Source organism: Pan paniscus, chromosome 23 (assembly GCF_029289425.2).
Source record: "Pan paniscus chromosome 23, NHGRI_mPanPan1-v2.0_pri, whole genome shotgun sequence".
In the NCBI taxonomy this organism is placed as follows: Eukaryota; Metazoa; Chordata; class Mammalia; order Primates; family Hominidae; genus Pan; species Pan paniscus.
This window is the reverse complement of record NC_085927.1, coordinates 35685446-35712059: the sequence shown is the minus strand read 5'-3', so window position 1 is coordinate 35712059 and position 26614 is coordinate 35685446. Positions and strand designations below refer to the sequence as shown.

The following is a 26614-nucleotide window of genomic DNA, read 5'->3' as shown; positions in this document are numbered from 1 at the left end:
AATGAACTCACCACTCCTCTGCTCAAAACTCTCCAAAGTCTTGCTTCGCATTTATAACCAAACCCAGTGCCTAGCAGACCTGGCTTTGCTGGATCACAGGAGCACTGATTCTACCTGGAAGTCCTCCCTCACTGGCTCCTCCAGCTGGAGTGTTCCTCCCCAGGCCTCTTCATAAGGTGGCACCTCATCCTCCACACAGGTACTTCTCACTATCTGGACCTGTCTTACTTGATATTTCTACACCATGGCTTTCCCATAGCATGAGCTTCAGGAAGGCAGGGGCCATGCCTACCATGTGCACTGCCTCAGCCACTTCACGGGGTAGCATCGGTGTGTGCCCAGTAAACAGACATTGAATGAAAGAATGGGATCCAAGTCAGAGCATATCCTTGTGCATTTTTACTGGAAACACTTCGGTGATTTTCTTATTGGGTTCCATTTTGTACCCATCATTGTCAACACATTAAATGTGATAAGCTAAATAAGAAATTTACTTGCATATATCCAAGCAATTAGAAATGCCCCAGAAAAAAGGTTTCTTGTTCAAGCCAGTGATTGCATGAAAGCATGCAACTTCACACAGTCTCAACAGCCACTAAAATGGCAGGAAAGGAACACGGAGATATAAACCCACCACAGGAGACAGGCATGGTAGCCCATGCCTGTAATCCTAGCTCTTTGGGGGCTAAGAGGAGAAGATCACTTGAGGCCAGGAGTTCAAGACCTGTCTGGGCAGCATAGCAAGACCCCTTCTCTATAAAAAAAAAAAAAGTTAGCCAGGCATGGTAATGTGGGCCTGTGGTCTCAGCTACTTGGGAGGCTGGGGCCAAAGAATTACTTGGGCCGGGAGTTTGGAGCTGGAGTGAGCTATGATCATGCCATTGCACTCCAGTCTGGGTGACAGAGTGAGATACTATCGCTTTTAAAAAACAAAAATAGGCCGGACATGGTGGCTCACGCCTGTAATCCCAGCACTTTGGGAGGCCAAGGCACATAGATCACTTGAGATCAGGAGTTTGAGACCAGCCTGGCCAACATGGGGAAACCCCATCTCTACTAAACATTAGCTGGGCGTGGTGGTGCACACCTGTAGCCCCAGCTACTCGGGAAGCTGAGGCAGGAGAATCACTTGAACCTGGGAGACAGAGTTTGCAGTGAGCCAAGATTGTGCCACTGCACTCCAACCTGGGTAACAGAGCGAGACTCAATCTCAAAAAAATAAAAAATAAAAAGTAAAAATAAATATTAAAAAAATAAATCCACCACGAGAGAGAGAGGGCCATCAGCAGACAAGAGGGGGTGCTGACACAGGGGCAGTGACTGACAGCAAAGCAGGGCAGAGCTACTGCCCTGGGGACGGAGCCAGCATGCTGAGCTCCAGCTCACCACAGTGTGTGTGGCTGGGGGATGAGACACAGGACTGGAGCTCTGGGCATTGAGCTGCACACTTGCACACAAATGCACACTCATACCCGCCGTACTTCTTCCCTGACACCCAACTCCAGAACACCTGCAGCAAGGTGTTTAACATGGGGTAAAACCCCTGAAAGGTTCTACTTTTAAGAAATTAAACCTGCTAAAGATTTTTAGAAAGAAATCAATGAAAGGGTTGAAAATTTGTGCTATCGGCAAGTAAAACAAAGAATTAAAGCAAAGATGCAGGTAATATACAAGATCAGAAGTGCAGAGGCCCAAATCTAGAAAGGAATCCCAGCATCCAGCTAATAAGAGTTCTATGAGAAACAGAGGAGGATAAATGTCAAATAAATAAAGGGTGGTCTCCAAGCTGAAGAACACGAGTCTCCGAGCACAAGGGATGCTACATGTCTGCCATCGCGAGTGGTAACCTAGGTCCATGACCTGCATTGACTGCTTGCTTGTACACAATAAAGTAAGAGTTTCAAAGCTCTGGGGGAAAATTATTATTTCCTTAGAATTCTATATCTAGCCTAAATATAGCAGGAGGCAGGGAATCAAGTGAATGGCAGATTCAGTCCAGAAGACTGGAAAGGGAAGTGTTGGGTGAGATGATGCCAATCAGCAGAAATAGAGCACCTCTTTTTCATTGCAGCTGCAGGCTGAGTCCTTCCCGAAAGAAACATCATGGAAAAACAAAGTCCACAACTATCATATTCTTTTTTGAGAGAGAGAGAGAGAGAGATCATACTATATATGTATATATATAACTAACTTAAGGTTTATTACCAGGCTAAGTAAAAGCCATGTAATGGACAACATTTTTGATTCCTTAACAGTGTAAATACCCCTTCTTCATTTGCAACTTTTGAAATTAACCTATATGCAAAGCACAAAGATTGATTATGATTGATTATGATCACAGAATAGAAAGCAGTATCATCTTGATAATGTAAAAATAAAAATTAACATGAAAGAACATGAGACAGAAGTCAATGAAAGATAGGAATGTCAAAATCCTCAACTCAGATACTGTTTATAGTTGGAAAAAGGCAAGACCGGGTTAAGCATGGAATTTAAAGCTACAGAGGAAAGCAAAAGAGGAGCTCAAAATAGCGTTTCAACTTTTGAGAGGTGGAGGAAGGGAAGGCTACAGAGACAGTAATGAGTGAGCTAAATCTTCATCTATTACAGCAGGAATAGGTAATTTTGCAAATTGATAAGGACATACTCATATATATGTACATTATTTAGCTATCTACATAAAATGCTTATATGTATAATATGCACACTAAAAATACATACACATATGTATGATATACATATAGGTAATATACAGTTAAAAGTTATTTCTTATGCCAAGCAAGCCTGGGGGAGAAGAGATACAGGAAAAAGGTCTGTCTGAAGTCCCTCTCTATAAGCTTTCCAGATATTACTGTTCAGAGTGTTTTGGGGCAGGAGAATAGTGAGCATGTGTTAGATCGCAGTTACTCAGTTATGCATGAGAGAAATATGTGAGAAACTGATCAGAATGTTAAACTGCCACAATCACAAATATAACCATCACTAAAAAACAAATGGACTACAAAATATCAGAATTCACTTCTGTCATCTACAAGGTCAATCTTTAAAAGTTAAAAAGTGGGCTGGCCGCAGTGGCTCACGCCTATAATCCCAGCACTTTGAGAGGCCAAGGCAGGTGGATCACCTGAGGTCAGGAGTTTGAGACCAGCCTGGCCAACATAGGAAAACCCCGTCTCTACTAAAAATACAAAAATTAGCCAGGCGTGGTAGCACACCCCAGTGGTCCTAGCTACTCAGGAGGCTGAGGCAGGAGAATTGCTTGAACCCTAGGAGGTGGAGGTTGCAGTGAGCTGAGATCGCGCCACTGCACTACAGCCTGGGTGACAGGGCAAGACTCCATCTCAAAAATAAATAAAGTAAAAAAGTGAGTGACTTCTTCAACTTCTTAATTATAAAACACACAGGACAATATATGTATATTTCCCATGTGATTTATTTTTTTCCCCTTTCAAGTCAAAATGGAAGATTTTAATGACTAGGGATGACTTTTGATAGACAGTATTTAAAATCACTATTTTGCTCTTCTGGTAAAGATACCAAAAGGCAGGAACAATGGCCTACCCGCCTCCGTGACAGCCCAGCCGCTTGCTAACGTCTCGCTGAAGCAAGCCCTCCAAAAGGGACTTCAGTTCAGGAGAGAAGGTGTCTGGAAGTTCCACATTCTGGGGAAAAGACGAGTAAGATTTCAAAAATCCGTTCATGAAACAGCATCCTAACACTCAACCAGACTTAAAGACTATTACTGGGATAAGCATAGTATTAAAAATTGCAGCCTCATTATGAATTAATATTTACTCTATAGAAACATGAAAAGATAACTAATCAGTTGCAAAATCAACGAGGCTGGGGGCAGATCAGAAGAACCGGAAGGCATTCTCATTCGTTGGCATCTCAGTAATTTCTCCTTTTCTTTGATTTCTTTACTTCTGTTCTCGATTTTCTTTAGCTTCCTCATACTGTTCGTTAGTAAATCCTGATTTTTGCCTTGGCATCTATTTCCATTAATGTTTCTCCTAGAAATTCTTTTAGAAATTGTATCTGCATTTATTTGTTTCAAGAAAGCAAATTTTTATTATGTCTATACATAATTTTATATTTCCTATAACATTTTATGTAATAGCATTTTTTTATTATTGACGGAATGAAGCATGACAATTACCATACAGACAAGAATACAGTTTTGAATCCCCTTACCACGGTGAGTGTCATTCGGTCAATTTCATGCTTGTCTTTGGTTTTATGTTGTCTGAAAGGGCTGTGACTGTAGAAATAAAGAATTGTTCTATTAAAATATGGCATCAGGTGACACAGAACATATTACTGACTAATATTTGGGTAAAGTATGATGTCCTATCACTATTCATTCAAAACTGGAGAAATGCAAAAGCCGTAAACATTTATCATTTCCATGGAAGAACTGGTGAATAAATGCTAGGTCCTGAAATAGCAAGACTTGTATCTTACTTGAACTGCCTGAATCTCACTTCAGTGAACTTGTGGCCCTAAAATACGCTGTTCCAATGGAAACATCATTAGAAAAGAATATATAACTAGCCAACAGGTAATCATGAGAATAAAAGTCATTTATATAACATTTGTCATATGAGAGTTCGAGCTAAACAATAACTTTCATGTACATTTTTCAGAAAAATGGATATTGGTCCCTCAAACAGCCCAAGGAACAGCAGTTGAACCAAAACATGAAGGAGATGAAATGATTCACCCCTAGAAACCAGTCATTTTAAGTAATACATCCCTTTGATGAAAACAGAAACTAACCGTGCACCAGCAGATTCTCCACAGCTCTGAGCGCTTCCTGTTTTCCCTGTGCAGAACCCGACTCCAGAGTCAGAAAAGCTGGGTTCAAGTTGTGACTTGTTTGTTTAGTGACTGTCAGCCACACAGAAACCTTCAGTATCAATTCTTCATCTGTAAAGCGGGGATCAAGCCGCATACTTCACAGAAGCAGTGAAGGGAAAAACTAAAGTGACATCTATGCAAGTAGCCAAGACAATGGCAGTACACGGTAGGTACCTAATACAGTAACCACTGGTGAAATTAATAAAGATAACTCTTACTTTATGAAATGAATGTCTACTTGGTGAACTATGTAAAACAGATTATTCTCACTCTCATGTTTTAAAAACTTTGGAGAAGCTGGCTTTCAAAGGAAATCTTATCATTAAAAGACACTATTAAATATGCAAACTACAATACCATGGTTTATTTTTCATTTTGAAAATTAAAGGGACACATATGATTGAGTTTTCTTATAACAAGATGTGCCTACAAAGTAGTCATCTTATAAATTTATTTATAAGGCATATATGACATAATCTGAGGCAGGCAGGATATTATGCAAAATATTTTAATATTAACTCCATAAAATGGATTAGAATGTTGAACACGTAAATCAGAGATTCTAAAAAAGAATTAAAATGCCACTTATCTTGCACTGCTACTTACTGCTACTGAGCTGGTCATCCTATGGAATTAATTAGGTTATACATTGAACTATCTTTTGAGATTATTACATTTCAGACCATTTATTGTCTGAAACACTTTAATTTTCTTTTTGTACAAGAGAGGGCACTCTAGTCCTTTATTTCCTTCCATATCATGCAGTGAAACACAAACTAATTGCCATCTCTTAAAAGCATTAATTTGGAAAAAAAAAAAAAGATCAAAACAAGGTAAATTAGCACCCAGCAAGCATTTGTTAACTTTTAAAACAGATTTTGATTGGAAATATTCTTTTTGCCTTATTTCCAAGGAAAAAATGTACAATTACCACATTTAAAAAGCAGATATAAAAGCAAACAATATCTGTTATTTATAATTTTTAAAAACATACTTGTATCATTCTTTTATACAAAATGCACAGAAATATTAACATGTTTGAGGTTGCAGAGAAAAGGAATGAAAGTTTATCAGATCTTATGAAAACCTTAGTCTCCCTGCTTGACACTTAGCTGTTTCCACCCGACGATGTTCCTTAATGTATAAAAAGGGATTAAGTGAAGATCTCCTGGTGTTTTGACAAATCCCTCGGACCTGGCTCCTGCGTGCAAAGCCAGAGGACCCCACTCCTGCATCTGGTCCCGGTGTACTTGCAGCCTGCTGTGTTCTGACAAAAGCGCTCTGTGCTAAATTTAAAAAGTCTTTCATGAGACCACAGGGAGGCTTGCGAGGGGACTTGGAGTTAAAGTTAGTGGTGCCAAAACCATTTCCAGCACATGGGCCCCATTGCTACAAATTCCATTTATAAATATAGCGATTCCATGTCCGGCTCAATGAGAAATTATCAGAAAATGCTCTTCAGCTATTCAAGTCTATGCTGCCATGTTCAGACAGTTTGGTCTTTCAAGTTGAAATCTTGATGCACATCTGTTTCCAATGTATTCTTGATTATTCTTTGTGAACAAAGCCAAAGACTTGGTTTCTATTTTGAAAAACGTTAAAGAAAACCTATGATAGTAATAATCTCCATTCTGAGTGAGGCACGTGGTGTGCACAGATCCTGTGTGATCGCAGCTGCTCCCTGATGCAGCCGCTTTAAATAGGAGACAGTAACAGGCCTGTCAACAGCTTACAAGGCACAGCCAAGCTCTTCCCATGCAACATGCTGGCTGCATCAGGGAGCGTTGTGGGAAAAGAATTCACATGTCCTGTGGTCAAGTGCAGCTTTCTGAACTACAGATAGAATGGAACAGCTGCACGTTTCCCCTAAATGAGTTGGAAAATTGTTCAGGACATTATAAATGATGGGGAAACACACATCCTTCCCAAGTTAGCTCTACATCATTTTCATGGGCAAACAATGGGTTCAAAAAATTATGTGATTAAAAACTCTCACATCAAAAGTTAATTTCAAAATACCCAAAAGAGGCCGGGCGCGGTGGGTCACGCCTGTAATCCCACACTTTGGGAGGCCGAGGCAGGCGGATCACGAGGTCAGGAGATCAAGACCATCCCGGCTAACAAGGTGAAACCCGTCTCTACTAAAAATACAAAAATTAGCCGGGTGTGGTGGCGGGAGCCTGTAGTCCCAGCTACTCGGGAGGCTGAGGCAGAATGGTGTGAACCTGTGAGGCACAGCTTGCAGTGAGCCAAGATCACACTACTGCACTCCAGCCTGGGCGATAGAGCGAGACGCCGTCTCAAATAAAATAAAATAAAATACCCAAAAGATGGCATGTTATATTAAATGTGCATTTCAAACCTAAGCCAGTAGCTGCCAAAATATTTATAAACTTTCCTTTTTCCCCTCCTGGAACAAACTCAATAGCGCCAGCAGCACTCAGTTCTTCCTAGGCCACTGCCCAGGCTCTCTCCTCATGTCTGACAACTCCACGGGGAGACAATCAACGGTGACAAGCTTAAGATCGAGGCCACTGTCACATCAATTGATTTCCTTAACAGACATCTTAAATCTAGGTGAAGATCATGACAGCAGCTCCACAGATTTGCAACATGGATGCATCTTCCTACACAGACGCTCTTAAGTATCTGACAAAGTCATCTGAAATAGAAGTAGTGACCAGCACTCAAAGATAGGGCATATGAGTGGCTCAGTCAATCACTGTGAGTCCAGGGATGCAAAACGCCTTCTGAAGCCTTGACATCTTTCTCCCATCCAGACTCCTTCTCCAAGTGCCTTGCAGTATTCTTGTAGGGGATGAAGACAAAATGAAGTGTGCAGAAAGGTGTTTCAGCAGAAGCAAGGGGGCACGCTGGTCACAGCAAGGAGGATTAAAACATAGAAAATAGAGCGGCTGGGCGCGGTGGCTCATGCCTGTAATCCCAGCACTTTGGGAGGCCGAGGCGGGCAGATCACCAGATCAGGAGATCGGGACCATCCTGGCTAATACAGTGATTCCTCGTCTCTATTAAAAATACAAAAAATTAGCTGGGCGTGGTGGCGGGCGCCTGTAGTCCCAGCTACTTGGAAGGCTGAGGCAGGAGAATGGCGTGAATCCGTGAGGCAGAGGTTGCAGTGAGCCGAGATTGCGCCACTGCACTCCAGCCTGGGTGACAGAGCGAGACTTCGTCTCAAAAAAAAAAAAAAAGAAAAAAGAAAAGAAAATAGACCCTTCCTTGGTGGCCATTGATTCCACCTCACTGCACAGCTGTGGGAGGAGGGAGGGGCATTTGCTCTGGGGCAGTGGTCCTCACCCTCGGCACTGTTGACATTTACGGCTAAAGGATTCTTTGTTGGGGTGTTGCGGGAGCTGTCCTGTGCCTCATAGGATGTTGAGCAGCATCCTTGGCCTCTACTTAGGGGATGCCAGTAGCAGCCACTTCCCAAGTTATGATGACCAAGAATGCCTCCAGCCATTTCCCAGTGTCCCCCAGGGTTGAGGACAGGCGCCCCAGGAGAGTGTCAGGATGCAGAGGGGACTGTGCCCAAGCCTGTGCCTCGGAGACCCTGCCTAGTCAATCTCCTCCTCCACTCAGTTGATTTCTTAGGCCCCGTGTGCCTGAGAAAAGCAGCTGCCAGGGGCTCCCTGCTATACAACACAGGAAAAATGCACAGGAGGCTGACAGGCATATTTTTGAGGTTCTCCCACATGCAACTTTGTGAGGAAGTAGAACAGGTGGCATTATCCCCTTGTTCACAGCTGAGGCAGTGAGGGCTCCTGCACACAGTCCCACCTCCTGCCCGCCTCGCCACAGGGTTTTGCTCCTGAAAGGCCCTCGGTACACTTCAGTTTCATGTGAACCACTGAAATTTTACAGACGCTGATTTTAGTAATGACATCGTTATTCTCCCAATCATCTTGAATCTAAATTGCAGCATGTTTAACTTCTATCCTTCCATATCCAACCATTTATAAAAAAAAAAAACACACTCCACGAAAACACTGAAGCGTTACAGAAGCTAACTCTGCAATGCTGCCATGTCATTCGCTCCTGTCAGGTTCCAGGGCTGCTGCGCAAGCTCACTGCCTTTTGCTCACATTCTTCTGCCTGCCTCCTGTCTCGGTTCCTCCATTGCTCCAGGCTGCTTCCAGAATCATCTTACTGAAAAGCCACCCAACCCTGCCACTGCTCCGCTGAAAAGCTTTCAGCCTGGGGCCTGGAGGATAAAGGTCAAACTTCCCAGCACTGCATCCGAGGTCCTCCCAGTGCTGACCCAACCATCTGAGACTTCTCCCTCAGCACTCCTTCCCTCTTGAGAAACATAGAAAGCTGGTATTTCCCCTGCTCCCAGGCTTTGTATTGTCATCCTACCTATCTTCAAAGCCTACCCGACAGACCATCTCCCACATGATGTCAACCCTACACTTCCAGGTTAGAATTGGTTCTGCCATGTCTGTGCTCCCAGCACATCACTACTGTCAAAGTTAGCACAGCTCAGCCAGCTCCTGATCCGGTGTGCATATCAATAGCTACTCTCCTAGACTGCCTATCCCTCAAAGATTTTGTGTGGCTCCCTTCCTGGCTGGCTGGCTGGCTGGCTTCCTTCCTTCTCTCCCTTCCTTCCTTCCCTTTTCTCCCTTTCTTCCCTCTTCTTCCTTCCTCCTTCCCTTTCTTTCTCCCTCCCTCTCTTCCTCTCTCCCTTCTTCCTTCCTTCCTCCCTCTTCCTCCTTTCTTCCTTCCCTCCTCCCTCCCTCTCCTTCCTCCCTTCCTCCCTCCCTCTCCTTTTTTCCTTCCTTACCCCTTTCCTTCCCCCACAGCATCAAGCAGTCTCTTGTACATTACAGGTACGCAGTAAATGCTTATCACATTTAATTTAAATCACTTAAGTCAAAAATGTTTCCTGCTCTTTGGCTCCAGTGCTATATCCTATCTGTGAGTGACTTCTGAACAAACAATAGAAGGAATGGCATGAGATAATAAATCCTAGTGGGGGAGATTCATCTAATCCTATCTATCAAGCACTGGAAAGATTCCTTCCATTTCAGGCTCAATCGATGGTCACCAGACAGTGACAAGGAGCCTGCCATCCATGAGGCAGAACCCTCCTTCACTGGGTAGCTCAAATGACTGGACATTCTTGTATTAAACTGCAATCTTTTTTCTCCTCAAAATGCATCCCTCTGGAGTTACACAGCATGCATATGATCCCTTCAACAAGACGGCCTTCCAGCAGCTGGAGCCAACCATGCGCTCCCCTAAGTTCTGCACTCAGCTCTTTCAGTCTTTCCACGGAGGCCATCATTTCTAGCTATTTCACCACTCTCCACTTATCTCATCCATCCCTCCCATGCTCACGGCCATCCTCAGGATGTCTTCCTGTCTGTCAAGACTCTTTTCGGCAGGAGCCCCACTGAACATAATGCTTCCATCAAGGCCGATCAAGGACTTCACAAAGGAATTAATATCTTCCAGTTCAGTATGCCAAAGCTGAATTACAGCCAAATAAGACTGAATTCATTTTATTAGCCACAAACCACACTGTTGGAGCAAACAGAGTTATTGAACAAAACCCTCTAGTCTTTTAAAAAATGAAGCAGTGTTACAGCAAATCCTCCCCAGCCTATATGCATGGACATTTTAACAGCTAGAGAAACAAAACAAAGAAGTACACAAAGCCCTAAATACGAGGCTTCTGGGATTGTCAGATTTTACTGCTGATTTTTGCATTCAACAGTTCAGCTGTTGCACAGTTTTCTTTTTATCATCTCCAAATTCTGTAGGTAGGGACTGTCTGTCTCCAACCACATCTCCAGCAGAGATCCAAAATAAAGATCTCCTGTGTGTCTTCATGCATTCCATATGCATAGAAGCGACTCCACTGGGGAGAACAGCATCTCATAGGGGAAATGGCTTTCTCTGGTTTGCTTAGATATACTCTCTAATTAGGTCAGCTAGTCTGATGACATGAATTAAAGCCATCCAGGCTCCACAAATACAATAATTCAATTAAGGAATAACAGAACCCGACTTTCTAAGCAATAATACAATTTTAGATCACAAGTGAAGGCAAAGTAGATAACAACTGGATTATCAGAGTCCTGACGAAACAGAGGGTGCTCAGAACCTAGCTTTGGGGGAATGCAGAATTCAGCCTCTCTCCAGAATGTGCTAAATGTAGTAAGATGCAGTGGTGCTCAGTTAGGTTCTCCGACGGAAAGGTGCAACATTTAGCAAACTATCGGGACTGTGTTCATATGAAAATATTAAAAGGAAAATCTTAACTAGGAAATTTTAATGTAAAATGATTTATGAGTCTGAATAATAAAAAAATTTAACTGAAGTTTTCCATTAAAATTGGCAAAAAGTCTTAGAATTAATGGCAACATTAACATAATTGTTAAGTGTTTAATATGAGAACATATTTTGAGAGTACTTTCCTCTCATAATCTTTTCTACTCTATTTCATCATCTTTGGTAGTTCAGAACAAGGGCCAAGTATACTACTAGCTTTAAAAGACAAATTAATTTCAGCATTTTCCCCAACAAATGCAAGCTTTTTAAAATGGGTTTACCGGCTAGGTGTGGTGGCTTAGGCGTTTAATCCCAGCACTTTCGGAGGCTGAGGTGGGAGGATGGCTTGAGGCCAGGAGTTTGAGACCAGCCTGGGCAACATGGCAAGACCTCATCTCTAAAAACATTAAAAAATTAGCCAGGTGTAGGCCGGACGCGGTGGCTCACACCTGTAATCCCAGCACTTTGGGAGGCCGAGGCAGGCGGATCACCCAGTCAGGAGATCGAGACCATCCTGGCTAACATCATGAAACCCTGTCTCTACTGAAAAAATACAAAAAATTAGCCTGGCGTGGTGGCAGGCACCTGTAGTCCCAGCTACGCGGGAGGCTGAGGCAGGAGAATGGCGTGAACCCGGGAGGCGGAGCTTGCGGTGAGCAGAGATGCGCCACTGCACTCCAGCCTGGGAGACAGAGCGAGATGTCTCAAAAAAAAAAAAAAAAAAAAAAAAATTAGCCGGGTGTGATGATGTGTGCCTGTAGTCCCAGCTACTCAGGAGACTGAGGTTGAGGTGGAAGGATTGCTTGAGCCCAGGAGGTCGAGGCTACAGTGAGCCTGTGTGTGTGATGTCTGTGTGACTACACTGCAGCCGGGCAACAGAGAGAGAACTTGTCTAAAAACAAAACAAAATAAAATAAAATAGGTTTACTTTGGGTTTTCATCCTTTTTTTGTAACTCTCAAAATTCTGTAAACCCTCAAGATGATGAATAATTAATTTCTAGGGAAAAAATCATTCTACCTTTTTAAATTACCTACATTTCAAAACAATACTTATTCCTACAATGTGGCTTATCAAAGAAAAAAATTCGAAGCAGTCTAATTTTAGGTTTAAAAGAATTCTGATTCCTACATGGTACAGAATAAAAATACGAAGCCATAAGCTTTTATCTAGCAGCTTATTGGGAAGCAGCTTTCACTCTTCTAAGACAGAGTCTTCCAGATTAGCACGTGGCTTAAAGATCACTGTGTGATTTAAAATAACATTAGCGTCTAGTCATTTCTACACATTCTCAGTTTTCATCCAAGCTCCTGCTGCCATGAGGAGAGCACTAGAAGGATGCATTTCAACTCACCCTCTCAGAAGTTTGAAAAGCATGCAGCCCAGGGAGAACCAGTCGGCACTGCTGTCATAGGCCGTCCCCTTCTGCAGCACCTCGGGAGCCATGTACCCATGGGTGCCACTAGGGAGAAGAAAGTATACACAGTTATCAGAGCATGCCCACTTTAGAAAACACTAACAGCGCCCCAAGGTCCGGGTGTCCTTCATTAGATGGCAGCGACTGTAAACAAAGGAGAGGGGACAGTTGTGCTTCACCGCAAACGTGATGCACTGAACATCCAATGGGAAAACGATCTTTTCTGCCTTCACTCATGTATGAATTAACATAAATAAGCATATGAAATAAATAAGTAAAATGCAAGTTCGGGATCTCATTAGTCCTTCTCTACTCCAGCTATGAAGAGCAAAGGTTCTCCTGCCGTTTCAGGAGCTCTCACGTGGAGGTGCATGGGGTCAGGGGAGGCAGGGAAAGGGAGGAGGGAACGGATGATGAACAGGCGACCACGCTGCGGTGCTGTGGACCTTGAAGGCATGGAGACGTCCACCCCTGTGTGGTGCCACCAATTGTGCTGAGGACCTGAGCTCACAGGGGCATCGGCTTGGTCATGGTCACCAACAGACCCCAGGGGGATGGGAAAGAAGGAGGAACATGAGCCCAGTTGTACATAAGATGGAGAAATCACGTGTCAGGTTTCAAAAGCTGCAGAAGGTCAAAAGGACTCAGCACTAAGCAAATGTGAAGATGATTTTCAGGAAGTTGAGAAAAATCACTTAGGAGGACAACCATTTTATATATAATCTGCACCATCTGCAATTCGAAAGCCCTTCCCGCTCTAGCACTCTCCACCCCTCCTTGAAGGGCTGAGCTTGCCCGGCTGCAGCAGGAAGCATGCGAGGCAGCCGGTGGGGAACTTTCCGAGATGCAGCCTGACAGGGCTCTGGCAAAAGGTTGTATGCCCGACAACCTTTTCATCCACGATTAATTTTCTTCATCAGTAAAATGGGTAATCAGATGACATCTCTACCTCTCAGGGTTGCTGTGAGCACTGCACAAACGTCATGGGGCCACATACAGCAGCCACTGGATTCGTGTTGGGGATTTGCATCTCTGTGCTTATCTTAGTATAAGAATTTTTAGGCCGTGTGCACTGACTCACGCCTGTAATCCCAGCAGTTTGGGAGGCCAAGGCAGGCAGATCACCTGAGGTCAGGAGTTTGAGACCCGCCTGACCAACATGGAGAAACCCCGTCTCTACTAAAAATACAAAATTAGCCAGGCGTGGTGGCGCATGCCTGTAATCCCAGTTACTCGGGAGGCTGAGGCAGGAGAATCACTTGAACTTGGGAGGCAGAGGCAGAGGCAGAGGCAGAGGTTATGGTGAGCCGAGATGGTGCCATTGCACTCCAGCCTGGGCGACAAGAGTGAAACTCCATCTCAAAAAAAAAAAAAAAAAAGAATTTTTAACTTGCTTATGCTCAGCAACAGTGAGAATCTACTCAGAATAAATGATCCTGGATCACTAATGAGCCTGGGTCATCATGGGTCCGGTACTCTCTGTCTAAGAGGTGTATTTGAGAGTTTTATCCAACAGTGAAAATGGGCGTTGGTCCATCAGGGCAAATCCAGCATTCTGGAAAGCTCAATCAGCCCGAACCTAAAGTTTGACAGGGTAAGGTCATCAGGCCACGCTGTGAGAGCGTTGGAGATTTCTATGAGGGACATCCAAGCCATTTTCCGGGAAGGTTTAATTTCAGGGTTGCCTGGAAAGTCCTTTCCCGTGACTTTGTAACCTGTACTTATCAGGATCAAGTCACAGTTCTGGAATGGAAAGATATCTACAATAGATATCTACAGGATAAATAAGATAAATGAATGCAGACCAGTCCCCCATGCTTTTACCACATACAAGGAAAACTCAACCTTGGACTGCCTGCTGCTGAGGTTTTCTGATTCTGCCTAAGGCAGCTGCTAATGCTTCCTGACGCATTCTGCTAAAGATCTGTACTACTATTAATACTGAACGAACACTTGGACGTTTTAAGACACTGTGACATGAGACACAGCTTTGTGTTCTTAGATAAAATAAGCTAGTACTCAAATTAGTCACTGACAATCTGCTCAGCTCCAGAAGTTTTCCTGCGATTTTTTCATGGCTACTTCACAGTTAACTTCTAGTTTACAATAATTTGCGATTCTTTCGTTAAATGGACTAAGTCTAAGCTCAAATCAAAAACCTCAACTACAATACTACTTTGGAGATGGGCCAGCCGCTGGATGAAATCTAAGAATCACATCTACAGCTTTGAAAAGATCTGAGAAACCAAGTTCAGGGTGAAATTGTGGCTAAAAATCTTCAGTCTTGTACTAAATAGATCATGCCAAAGCCTCAGGGAGTTCATCCACACAGCGTAAAGAGTACAGGCTTTGGAATCAGACAGAACTGGATTATAATTCTAGCCCCATGGCATACCAGCCATGTGACCTGGTTCAAGTTACTTACTTTCTCTGAACCTCAATTTCCATACCACAAAAATTGGATAGTGACACCTATAAATACATGGGCTTTCCGTGAAGATGACATATGCATGCCTGGGACAGCTGGATATTCAGTGAGTGACACAGTGAATGCTGCTGGTACCGCCACTACTCCATATGCTGGTCACTTAGGGGACACAGTTCTCAGGGCTGCTCGTTCGAGGAGGTCTGAGGTCAGCTCTGTCTTACCGTGGCATCGCCAGCAGCTGGCACGCAGCAAATGTTAAATAAAGACTTGCTGAATTATTTAGTTAACTTAATCCTCACAACTATCACAGGAGATAAATATCATTGTCCTCTCCTCCTCACAGAAGGGACAATGAGGCTGACACAACTAGGAAGAAGAACCCAAACCCAGATCTGTTGGCTCCAGAGCCTTTATTCCTAGCCACAAAATGCCTCCTTTATTTAAAAATACAGGATTTTGACAGGACACAGTGACTCACACCTGTAATCCCAGCACTTTGGGAGGCCAAAGTGGGAGGGTTGCTTGAGTCCGCGAGTTAGAGACCAGATTGGGTAACATTGGGAGACCCCGTCTTTAAAAAATATTTCTTTTTACATTAGCTGAATGTTGGGGCACATGACTGTGGTCCCAGCTACCTGGGAAGCTGAGGTGGGAGGATCACTTGGGCCCGGGAGGGGGAGGCTGCAGTGAGCCGTGATCACACCACTGTACTCCAGCCTTGGAGACAGAGCAAGACCCTGTCTCAAAAAAATAAAAAATATAAAATTTTGTTGTATGTTTACCTTTTTAAAGTAGTAGCCTCCTGATCATTATTTAAACATGGAAACCAACCTTCTCAGTCTTACCTCTTTACAGATGCTGTTCAAATATTGTACTATCCAGAGCAGGCAAAAGAACAGCCCACCGTTCAGAGCTGACATGTGAATTATAGCAAAAAGTGGACTAGGTCCTGCTAGGAAATAAATAACCCCATATCTGAAAGTTAATTCCTCTGGAAGATTATTTCTTATGAACTCTTGGATTCATATTTAGTTATGACTATACTAAACTGAAAAAATTAGCATACCAAATAGCTGTGGCATTAAAAATTCAAATGACTCTCTTAAAAGAATCTGATGAACTCCCTGAGAGACGCTTATACGACCACAGGTTCTGGCCTAATAATTGTAAAGTGCTAGCAAAATGCTAATGCTTTTATCACCATATCCCAGATTCTGTAGAAAAAGAGAAATATGTTTACAGAAACGGTGCTATTCACTATTGACATTTGATCAGAGCTTTAAAAGGCAATTTTGATTTAATGCAGTCCTTCATAAAGTATTGCAGTTCAGAACCACTTTACTTCTAGTTACACAAAGAGAAGGATCTGTGGTTTATTTTCTGCACAGATGCATGAAATGAGACCACTGGGAGTTTTTTTTCAAGACCAGTCAACACAGAGATGAATGTTAGCTTAAGATGTCAATAAAATGTAATTTTAAAAGATTCAGTGCTAAGGAGGAGACATCTAAAAAGACAAAATAAAGCAAAAGTTGTCTGCTTTTCCACAAACTGTACATGTGTTCATACTTTCCACCCAGATCATCACCTACCAAAGAAACAGAAATGAAAACCAGTGCACGTTCCATGGTGTTTCTGCAGAGCCCTGGGGGAACTGCCCTAGTCCTGCTGTCTTTTTAACAACCCCGAGTACAGAGAGAAGTCCTCAGGTCAGGGCCAACTTGCACTGATCAAGCAGGGCCACGCCCAGAAGCAGTCTGGTGTCCCCGAGGTGTCAGGTGCTGGCTGAGAGCTGTGGCCTCAAGAGTTCCCTCTGGGTGACCACGTAGAGGACCTGGTGCAAGACCCAAGTCTAACAATATGGCCTGCAGTGAAAGCCTAAACTGCAAGCAGATGATTTGTTTCTTTAATTAAAAAAGAAAGAAAGAAATATTCCTAATTTCTCTTCAGGGAAAAAAAAAGAAGAAAAGCCTTTTTGAAAAAGAAGGAAAAGTAGATGAAGACAGAAACTTGGCCCCGAGGACCTCCCTGGACCACATCCACGCAGCTGCCCCGGTGCCTTTCTAGGCACAGTCTCTTTCACTTATCCTTAGGACAACTTTGAGGGGTTTATTACTACCGTTACTAACAGACTAAGTAACTGATTGACTTTTAGGGTCACACAGGTAGCATGGATTCTGATTTTTTGCTGAGGTCCTGACTGTTTCTGAGAGGCCACCCTGGTCCCTGAGCAGGTTCAACTCCACTGTGGGTTAATTCCTGCTCTCCGCAGACAGTGAGGAAGGCATCCTGTTCTTATCTCCTTTCCCACGACCTGTGATGTTGGATCTTCCTGACATATTGAAAATCACCACTGGTAAGAGAAATGGGGTGACAAATGGCCACGCCTTTGAAAGGGCAGGAGAGAAATGGTGGTGAACTGAAGTTGACGCACTACTTACACACTCGCATGAGGCTTCTTTTTGGAAAAATCGCAGGCAAGACCAAGATCTGATATTCTTGCGTGTCCATGTTCATCCAAGAGAATATTTGCTGGCTAAACAGAAAGAGAATAATCTTTAATAAGAGTACCCCAAATGCCATGCAGGCTTTGAGAACTTGGAGTGCAGACACCTGATATCTTACTATTTTATCATAGTTTGTTCCTAAACACAAATTATAGCTTTAGCCCATCACATCAAAGTGGGGCATGATACTGAGAATAATACCTTTCATGTTAACTTCAGCAGCAAAGTGGTAATGACAGAGGCGAAGGATTCTACTCATTAGAAAATGAAACATGGGGCAGGTAACACAGGAATGTTGGGAACAGTTCATCAGCATTAAAAGCATTTCCTTTTCACTGTACCAAGGACTGCTGCACAGCCACAACAGCGTGCCTCTCAAGGGCAGGAGGTGAGTCCACCAGCTTCTGGGCTTCTGAGAACCACAAGGATTTCTAAGAGTAAAGCCATGAAGCACAGGACAGACAGGAAGTTTCTAAGAACGTATCAACACTGACCTAAGCAATCAAAATATTCCACAGTGCCACACTAATCCCAATAAGTGTCATTTCTGCTTATTAGTACATCATTAACATAGGGCCCTACCAAATGACCAAATATAATTTTGACCACAACTCTGATGAAATGTATCCATGAAGATTAGATTTAGTCATCATAATCATGAAAAACAAACCTAGTCTCTCGGATATACATTGAATTATAGTCATCTTAATATTTTTCTGCTGGCGATCAACTATTGTTTTGCTTGAAATAAAAATAAATGGCATGCTATTAGAAAACTGAAGCATGAATAATCATGAGTGACTAGAATTAAGTTTGAATAGAAATTAAATAATACCACTGCCTTCCAAATAGCTTAGAAAATAAAAATAAAGCATAAAGATGATTAGAAACCAGTTGCTGATTTAAATTAGAATGTATTACAATAGCGCTTCATGGGCCGTCAGCATGTGTTTTGTTCTTTTGCAAAGCTCGCATAAGGAAATAAAATGTCAAGGGCCAACTATTGTCTAGTTATTTCTAATTCAATAAAAATACATTTTTCTTCTTTATGCTTATAGGAAAACTAAGAGAATAATAATAATTCTGTAACCTTACAGAAAGGTTTAAAATTCACAAAGTATTTTGTAAAAAAAAAAAAATTCTTGGAAATAAAATACAATTTTTATAATATCTTAGAAAGTAATCTTCAAAAGCCAATCACGGCATCTCAGCTCCCTAGAGGAAGGAACATAATCTGTACATTTCAGTTGGCCACTGTGGGTTCATTCAAGAAGGCATCTGAAATGAGAGGCAAACACATTCTCCTGGAATCTTCTCGCCTATTGGCAAATTGTCAGTCCCATCATTTTTCTTATTACAATTTACGCATTTCTATGTTTGCGCAATCATTAATTCGTCAAGGTCCCTTTCTCTCCACGCCTGCCTGCAGGCTGTTGGCCATACAACTAGGTGAGTGTCACCATGGACACCCTGAGCCAGCTTCTATCTCCTTCCCACATGTAAAATCCAGGACCAAGCACCGCGTTCTGGAATGGAAAAACTCAGAATACTCCTATATCATTGCTTTCAAGGTGAGTGAGCTCTCACAGAGGACAAGAACAGAAACTCGGGCACAGCAGTTGGAGGTTACACAGTGCAAGGATCTAAAACTCTATCAGTGATTTTTAAGGCAATCTCAAAACAATGTAAAGCTGTGAGGGTGGCCTTTGAGAGAAATTCCGCAGGCTGGTTGGCATCCACTATTCACTGATAGACCTTGCCTTGGAGGAGTTATGACTCGGCCATTCTATGTCTTAGCTCACCAGCTTCTAAGCCCCATAAAATATATGTTCTTTGCTTATCCATCATTGTACATTTCCAGCCCTTTACAGAGCCACGACCAAATCAGTTGCTTAGTGAACATTAGCTGAATTATAATTAACTATGAAATGGGTGACACCAAAAGGGTTCCTAAACTGCTTTTTTTTTTTTTTTTTTTTGAGACAGAGTCTTGCTCTGTTGTCCAGGCTGGAGTGCAGTGGTGCAATCTCAGCTCACTGCAAGCTCTGCCTCCCAGGTTCACTCCATTCTCCTTCCTCAGCCTCCTGAGTAGCTGGGACTACAGGCACCTGCCACCACGCCCGGCTAATTTTTTGTATTTTTAGTAGAGAGGGGTTTCACTGTGTTAGCCAGGATGGCCTTGATCTCCTGACCTTGTGATCCGCCCTCCTTGGCCTCCCAAAGTGCTGGGATTACAGGCATGAGCCACCGCGCCTGGCCTAAATTGCTTTTCATTAACTAATCAACTAAATATTTGGCTTAGTATATGTGCTGCAGCAGGCACTGTAGTAGGCACCAGGGTTATAATAATGACAGGGACAGACATGCGCTCCGTCCCCGCAGAGTCTGGTCTAGAGGAGATAAAATGTCATATAGCTAATGACTTCATCAGGGCTGAGATGAGGGCTATGAGGAAAATGACAGGACTCTATGAAATAGAAGGGGACTTCTAGAGGACCATTCACACAATACCTACTATGCAGAATGAGTCTGTCAATCGTCCTCACCTTCAAATCTCTGTAGACAACAAACCGATTGTGCATGTGTTCCAGACCCAGAATGATTTCAGTGGCATAAAACCGCATCTCCTTCTCAGAGAACACACCGTGTTGTGAAAGGTGGTAGTGCAAATCGCCCCCTGGAATCAGATTCAGAATTTAATTCAAAGCATGTTAATTTAAAGGAAACAAATATCATTGTCATCCTAAATAGTCAGGACTCAGCAGAAAAAGGGAAACTATGCTTCTGCTTGGTCTATATACCTATGTTTCATTCCTGTAGTTTAGCAACAACTTAAATGTTATAGAGAAAACTTAAACATTGAGAAGATTTAAATACAATGACAGGAAGGACAAGACAGCAAAACCAAGCCACCATTCTCAGGCTGACAGCTCAGCTTCTAGTTCTGCTCTCACAAGGTGGGACTAGCTAACCTGCTTTGATTACCTAAATCCTAGTAAGTGAATCAACCCATGGAGTGATCCAACAGACAGCTTAGCAACTGGCTCTATGGATAGACAAAAAAACCAAAAAAACAAACAAACAAAACTAGGCTGGGCACAGTGGCTCATGCCTATAATCCCAGCACTTTGGGAGGCTGAGGTGGGTGGATCACTTGAGGTCAGGAGTTCGAGACCAGCCTGGTCAACATGGTGAAACCCCATCTCTACTAAAAATACAAAAATTAGCCAGGCGTGGTGGCGCATGCCTGTAATCCCAGCTACTCGGGAGGCTGATGCAGGAGAATCTCTTGAACTTGAAAGGCGGAGATTGCAGTGAGCCAAGATCATGCCACTGCACTCCAGCCTGGGCAAGAGAGACTCCGTCTCAAAAGACAACAACAACAAACTGATCATACAGACAGATATTTGACAAAGCACATACAGTAAAATTTTCACTGATAAAAAATCCAGGTGGTGGGTGTCCCCAGGAAAATTCTTTCAATGTTGCTATCTGCTTGAAATTTTTCATAATAAAACGCTGGAGAAAGGAAATTATCAGATGGCCTCAAATTACAGAGACAGAGAATGCTGTCAACAGGGTAAGGGAATGATTTTATAAAATACAAGGGAAAAGCCTCTATTGATTTATAAAAATGAGTGTGTGTCCAACTTTATTACCCTTGCTTTCGCAAGCATATTTCTCTCTCCATACTCATATTCCTGTAAAACCACCACCACATCAAGATGGAAAAGATGCCCAGCATCCCAAAAGCTCCCCTACCACTAGGCCCTTTCAGTCAAGACCTTACCCCCAAGCCCCACTCACACAAAGGCCACTTTTTAGGCCTCTCTCCCCATCCATTAGTTTTGCCTGTTTTGGCAGTCACATAAGTAGGGTCACCTAGGGTAGATGCTGCTGTGTTTGGTGTTTGGCTTCTTTTGCTCATTATTACGCTGTGAAATTCCTTCCTGTTTTGGGGTAGATCTGTTTTTTTTTTTTTTTTTTTTGAGACGGAGTCTCGCTCTGTCATCCAGACTGGAGTGCAGTGGCGTAATCTTGGCTCACTGCAAGCTCCGCCTCCTGGTTTCACACCATTCTCCTGCCTCAGCCTCCCGAGTAGCTGGGACTATAGGCACCCACCACCACCCCCGGCTAATTTTTTTGTATTTTTAGTAGGGACGGGGTTTCACAGTGTTAGCCAGGATGGTCTCGATCTCCTGACCTCATTGATCCGCCCACCTTGGCCTCCCAAAGTGCTGGGATTACAGGCGTGAGCCACCACGCCCGGCTAGATCTGGTTTTAAATCAAACACTCAGAACATAATAAAACTTCAAGTGAACTTAAAAAAAAAAAAAAAACTAGGCATGTGAGTTGTGAATTGTGTGCTTTATTTCAGTTCTTGTTACTAAAAATACTTTAGATATATACCATGACACCTTCTAGTATCAGAAAGCTCCTTTTCTAGCTGAACGTTTTCCAGCATTTTCAAAGTCATCATCCACAGTTTAAAAGATCAATGTACAGTAGTGCAGATTTAGAAGGTGCAGAAGATTGGGCTAAAATCTGTACTTGGCCCAAAGTCAGTCCTTCAAAGTTGGTTTTTAAATACATTTCTATCTTTGGCCTATATTCTTATGAGGTATTTCATTCCTAAAAGTTGAGGGCCAGGAAATAAGCTAATTAAAGATCTAGGCCAGCTGCATTCCAGAAAATCAAGTTTCACTGTAAGTATTTCATGAGAATCTTTTCTAGAATCTTTTCTTGGGAAGAGACTGGGAGGCCCAGAAGGACGTTGCAGTCAACATTGAAAAATGAATTTTCAGTGAAGATTAAAGGGTAAAAGGTTTCCTCAAACTTCAGGGGGAACCTAATTACCTGAAAGACCCACATTGCCAGTCTGCCTAGATTAATGCATGCTAAGATTTAACATCATGGCAAAGTCTTTCAAGGCATTCAGATTTTCCAAGTTTTGCTTACCGTTCATCAGATCCAGGATGAAGCAGAGTTTATCTGGGGTATGGAAGGCATAGGTCATACATACAATGAAAGGACAGTCCTAGAGTGAAACAATAAAAGTTTATAAGAAGAGCAAAAGCTGCCTAGAAAGCACATCTACCACCAAACACCATGCTACATATTTTTTAAATTACTTTATTTTTTAATTGACACATTGCAATTGTACATATTTATGGTGTACAGTTTGATGTTTTGACACATATCTATGTTGTATAATGATCTAATCAGGGTAGTTAGTGTATCCATCACTTCACACATTATCACTTCTTTGTGGTGAGAACCTTCAAAAGTCTCTCTTCTTGCTATTTTGTAATATACAATATATGCTGTGGGTTTTTATCCAAGCTGCCACCCCATGCATTGAGCACCAACACCTATATGGTAATTTTTAAAGTCACAGTAAAATGGAGCTGGTTACATAATAAAATGCATAGAGACACAACATTAATAATTGGAGCAGATGACCTTGAAGGTCCTTTCTTGCTTGGATTCAATCATGTCTCTATCCTAATTATATCCTCTTCAAAAGGCTAGATACAGAAACATATCACCATCTTGCCAGGCTTTTTGCTGGTCAACATTTTGTTTCTGGCTATTCAAATACCCATTTCAATCTCTGCTTCTGAAGTTAATGGAATCACAGCACGGGTCAGGGAGGGAGGAATGTTATTTGTGGTGTTGTTTTGAAACACTGAGAATAAAAATGGAATTAAATTAGCTTTTGAAAGTGGAAAACTATTATCATGACCAAGGATTCAATAACTCAATTGTAAAGATTTCAGTGTTCCCCTAATTAAGCTACAGATGCCATGCAATCTTAATTGAAATGAAAATTGACAAGTTGGATTCTAAAATATATGTAAATGTAAACAGTCAAGAAAAGTTCCAATATTCTTGAATACAAACAAAGCTGGAAAACTTACAGGACCAGATATCAAGACTTATTAGAAAGCAACAGTAATTCAGACTGTGTGGTATTAGCCCAAGGACAGACAAGTAGACCAATGAAATGGAAAAGGGAATCCAAAATAGGCCCACACATAAATGGTCACTTGATTTGTTATTAAGGTGACACAACAGGGCCTGGGGAAAGGAAGGTCTATTCAATCAGTGGTGCTGGAGCAACTGAATATCTGTACAATAAAATATGAACCTTGACCCCTGCCTCACACCATACGCTACAGCCATTTCCAGCTGATGTAGATTTAAGTGTAAAAGATAAAACAATAAAGCTTCCAGAAGAAAACAAAAGAGAATATCTTCATGATCTTAGGGTAAGTAAAGATTTCTTAGGCCACAAAAGGCAGTAACAATAAAAATGTTAATTAGACTAAAATGAAATTAAGAACTTCTATTCATCAGAGGATACCATTAACAGAGTAAAAAGACAAGCCACAGGATGGGAGAAGATATATGCAACCCATAAATACACAAAGGACTCATATCTATAATATACAAAGAACTTTAAAAAATCAACTTAAAAAAGTCAACCAACCCCCAGAAAAATGGGGAAAAAAAATAGGCAATTCACGTAAGAGGATACCACATAGCCCCCAAACTAATGAACAGATGTTCAACCTCGATGTCTCCAAGGTAACGCAAATTAAAACTACAATATGCCATCACTAAACCCACGAGAACAGCTAAAAAGAAAAACACTGACGATACTGAGTGCTGGGAAGATATAGAGTGAATAGAACTTTCATATATGGCCACTGGAAGTGTACAATGAATGGTGCAGCCACTTTAGCAACCCATTTGGTGGTATCTACCAAGGCTGAGTGTCACTTGCAAGCTTTCTGACATAGTGATTTCACTCCCAGGTAGACATCTAATAGCAGTCTGTACTTATGTGCACCAAGATACCTGGACAAGAATATTCAAAACAGCATCATTCAAAATAGCACAAGCCAGGAAATAACCCCAATGTCTACCAACAGTAGAATGGATACTATGGTATATTTATACACTAGAATGCCATATAGATCATGGATCAGCAAATGTTTTCTGCAAAGGGCTAAAAAGTATTTTAGGCCTTGCAGGCCGCATATAATCTCTGTCATCTATTATTCTTTGCTTATTTTCTTTACAATCCTTTAAAAATGTAAAAACCATTCTTAGGTAATGGGCTCTATAAAATAAGGCCAACAAGCTAGACTTGGCCTGAGCCACACCTGGCTTTCTGACCTCTGCTGCACAGCTACAGGAGGGAGTTACAGCCGTGGGCAACACCACAGATGAATCTTGTAAGCAACATGGAGTGAGAGAAGCCAAACACAGAAGAGCACATTTATAAAGTTCAAACACAATTTGCAAAGCTAAAATATGCTGTTAGAAATCTGGGTAGTAGTTAAGTTGGGTGCAGGGTTAGTGACTGGGAGAGGCACAAAGAGATTTCTAGAATACTGGTAACTTTCCGTCTCTTGATCTGGGTGCCGGAGATGTGTGTATTCCCTTATGAAAATTCATCAGTGCTATGCTAGATCTATTAGCTCTATTTAGATCTATTTTATCTATGAAATCCACTTGGATTCTTTATATAAAGTGTATACTTGTCACTAAACTGATTCAGTTTTTAAAATGGCCTAGATTGTCTATATCCTGTTTCTTAACGAACACAAAAAATTATTAAATTCCAAAGAAAATGTTCAAATTTCAACAGAATCTGTAAACAGAATTTGCATTGTTAAAGCTAACAGCTCAAGACCACATCCCTAGGAGGCTCAGTCCCCCTTAAAATGACTGCCTCAGAGAAATCAAGGCTTCCCAAAGAATTTTTATTTGTTCCAGCCAACACTCAAAGATAGAGCCCCTATCTCCGAGCCTCCATGGGAGGGTAGGAGTCTAACTTGGATAAGTCCCAGTTAGCAAACCCAGATGGGTCCCATATGGACCATGCCCCTTCCTGCATTGTAAAATTCTTCACTTCCTTGACTCTGCTCCAGCCCGCATTGCACTCCACAGGCCACTGTCCCTTTAAAACATCCGGTCACCTCTGCACAAGTCAGAATGGAGCTCCATTATTTCTCTTACTGTCTAGTCATTACCAAATAAATGCTGTTTTAATTACCAAATAAATGCTTTAACTAAAGTCCAACTATATTTATCTTTGACTCAATGTAAAATAAACACGCAGGTGAAGGAATCAGATGTGGTTATCTCTACAGAAATCAGTTACTGCAACCCTCACCTCTCGGGGTGCTGAACAGACACTATAATGGGTTTCATGTGGAGTCCAGGACACAACCGAATACTGGCCAATATGAAAAAATAAGTGGCAATTTAATGAAGGGTGGGATACAGTTCCAAGGATAATTATGGATAAGACGGCCTGCCTTGATTACAAGTCAGAATAAAAGTGGATTTTTAGAAGTAGACCATTAAGTAAAACTCTTGAGCAAGGAACTGTCTTCTTTGATTTCCTACTAAAAGTCAACAAAATAGCTTACATTTTGCAGGAACTCGCCATAAAAAAACTGTGATAAAACAGCACCATGAAGTCGTTGTTGAAGAAAATCCTCCACACTGCAGCCGGAGCAATCTTTGTGAACTGCAAGGCTGATTATGGTCTCTCTCTAGTTAAAACACTTGGTTTCTAACTGCAGTCAGATCATTTAGGCTCCTCAAGATCGGCCAGCGATGCCCTTCACGGTCTGGCCTGGCCTTCATGTCTCTCTCCAGCTTTGTCTTGCACGACTTCCCCCACCACCGCAGACCCTGGCCCCTCATCTGATTCCCCCAACCTCACGTGCCTGGGCTCAGAGGAGCCACGTGCACTGGCTCCTCCCCAGGTAACCCCCAACTTCAGAAAGGCATTCGCTGACCCCATCTCCACCCTGCGAAAGGCCTTCCGAGCACTGTGTGTCTGTCTTCCATAGCTCTTGCCACAGGTCCCGGTTGTCCATACATTTCCGTCATCATTTGAATAATACATCTTTTCCCTTTCTGTGCAGCTCTATGAGAACTAAGAACTGGGACCACAGTCCCAGCTTGCCGCAGAGTGCCTGGTTCAACCTAAATCCTCAACTGTGGTTCAAGGAATAAATGAGTCACGCTTCTGAGGAACTTAAATGACTGACTGGATGAATTGCTGACTGCTCTTCACAGCTG

At 42.3% G+C, this 26614-nt stretch overlaps 1 protein-coding gene across 6 annotated transcripts in view; it reads right to left on the bottom strand.

The window, feature by feature from the left end:
- GRK3 (G protein-coupled receptor kinase 3) overlaps window positions 1-26614 on the bottom strand; it is a 273006-nt gene that overhangs the window by 21562 nt on the left and 224830 nt on the right. For all 6 annotated transcript variants that reach the window (XM_063603123.1, XM_063603124.1, XM_003820189.5 and 3 more), the window contains 6 exons: window positions 22466-22544; window positions 20052-20182; window positions 17440-17534; window positions 12508-12615; window positions 4195-4261; window positions 3562-3662 (listed from right to left, as the gene is read on the bottom strand). In XM_063603123.1, coding sequence (XP_063459193.1) covers window positions 3562-3662; window positions 4195-4261; window positions 12508-12615; window positions 17440-17534; window positions 20052-20182; window positions 22466-22544 — 581 coding nt within the window. The remainder of the gene's footprint in view (window positions 1-3561; window positions 3663-4194; window positions 4262-12507; window positions 12616-17439; window positions 17535-20051; window positions 20183-22465; window positions 22545-26614) is intronic.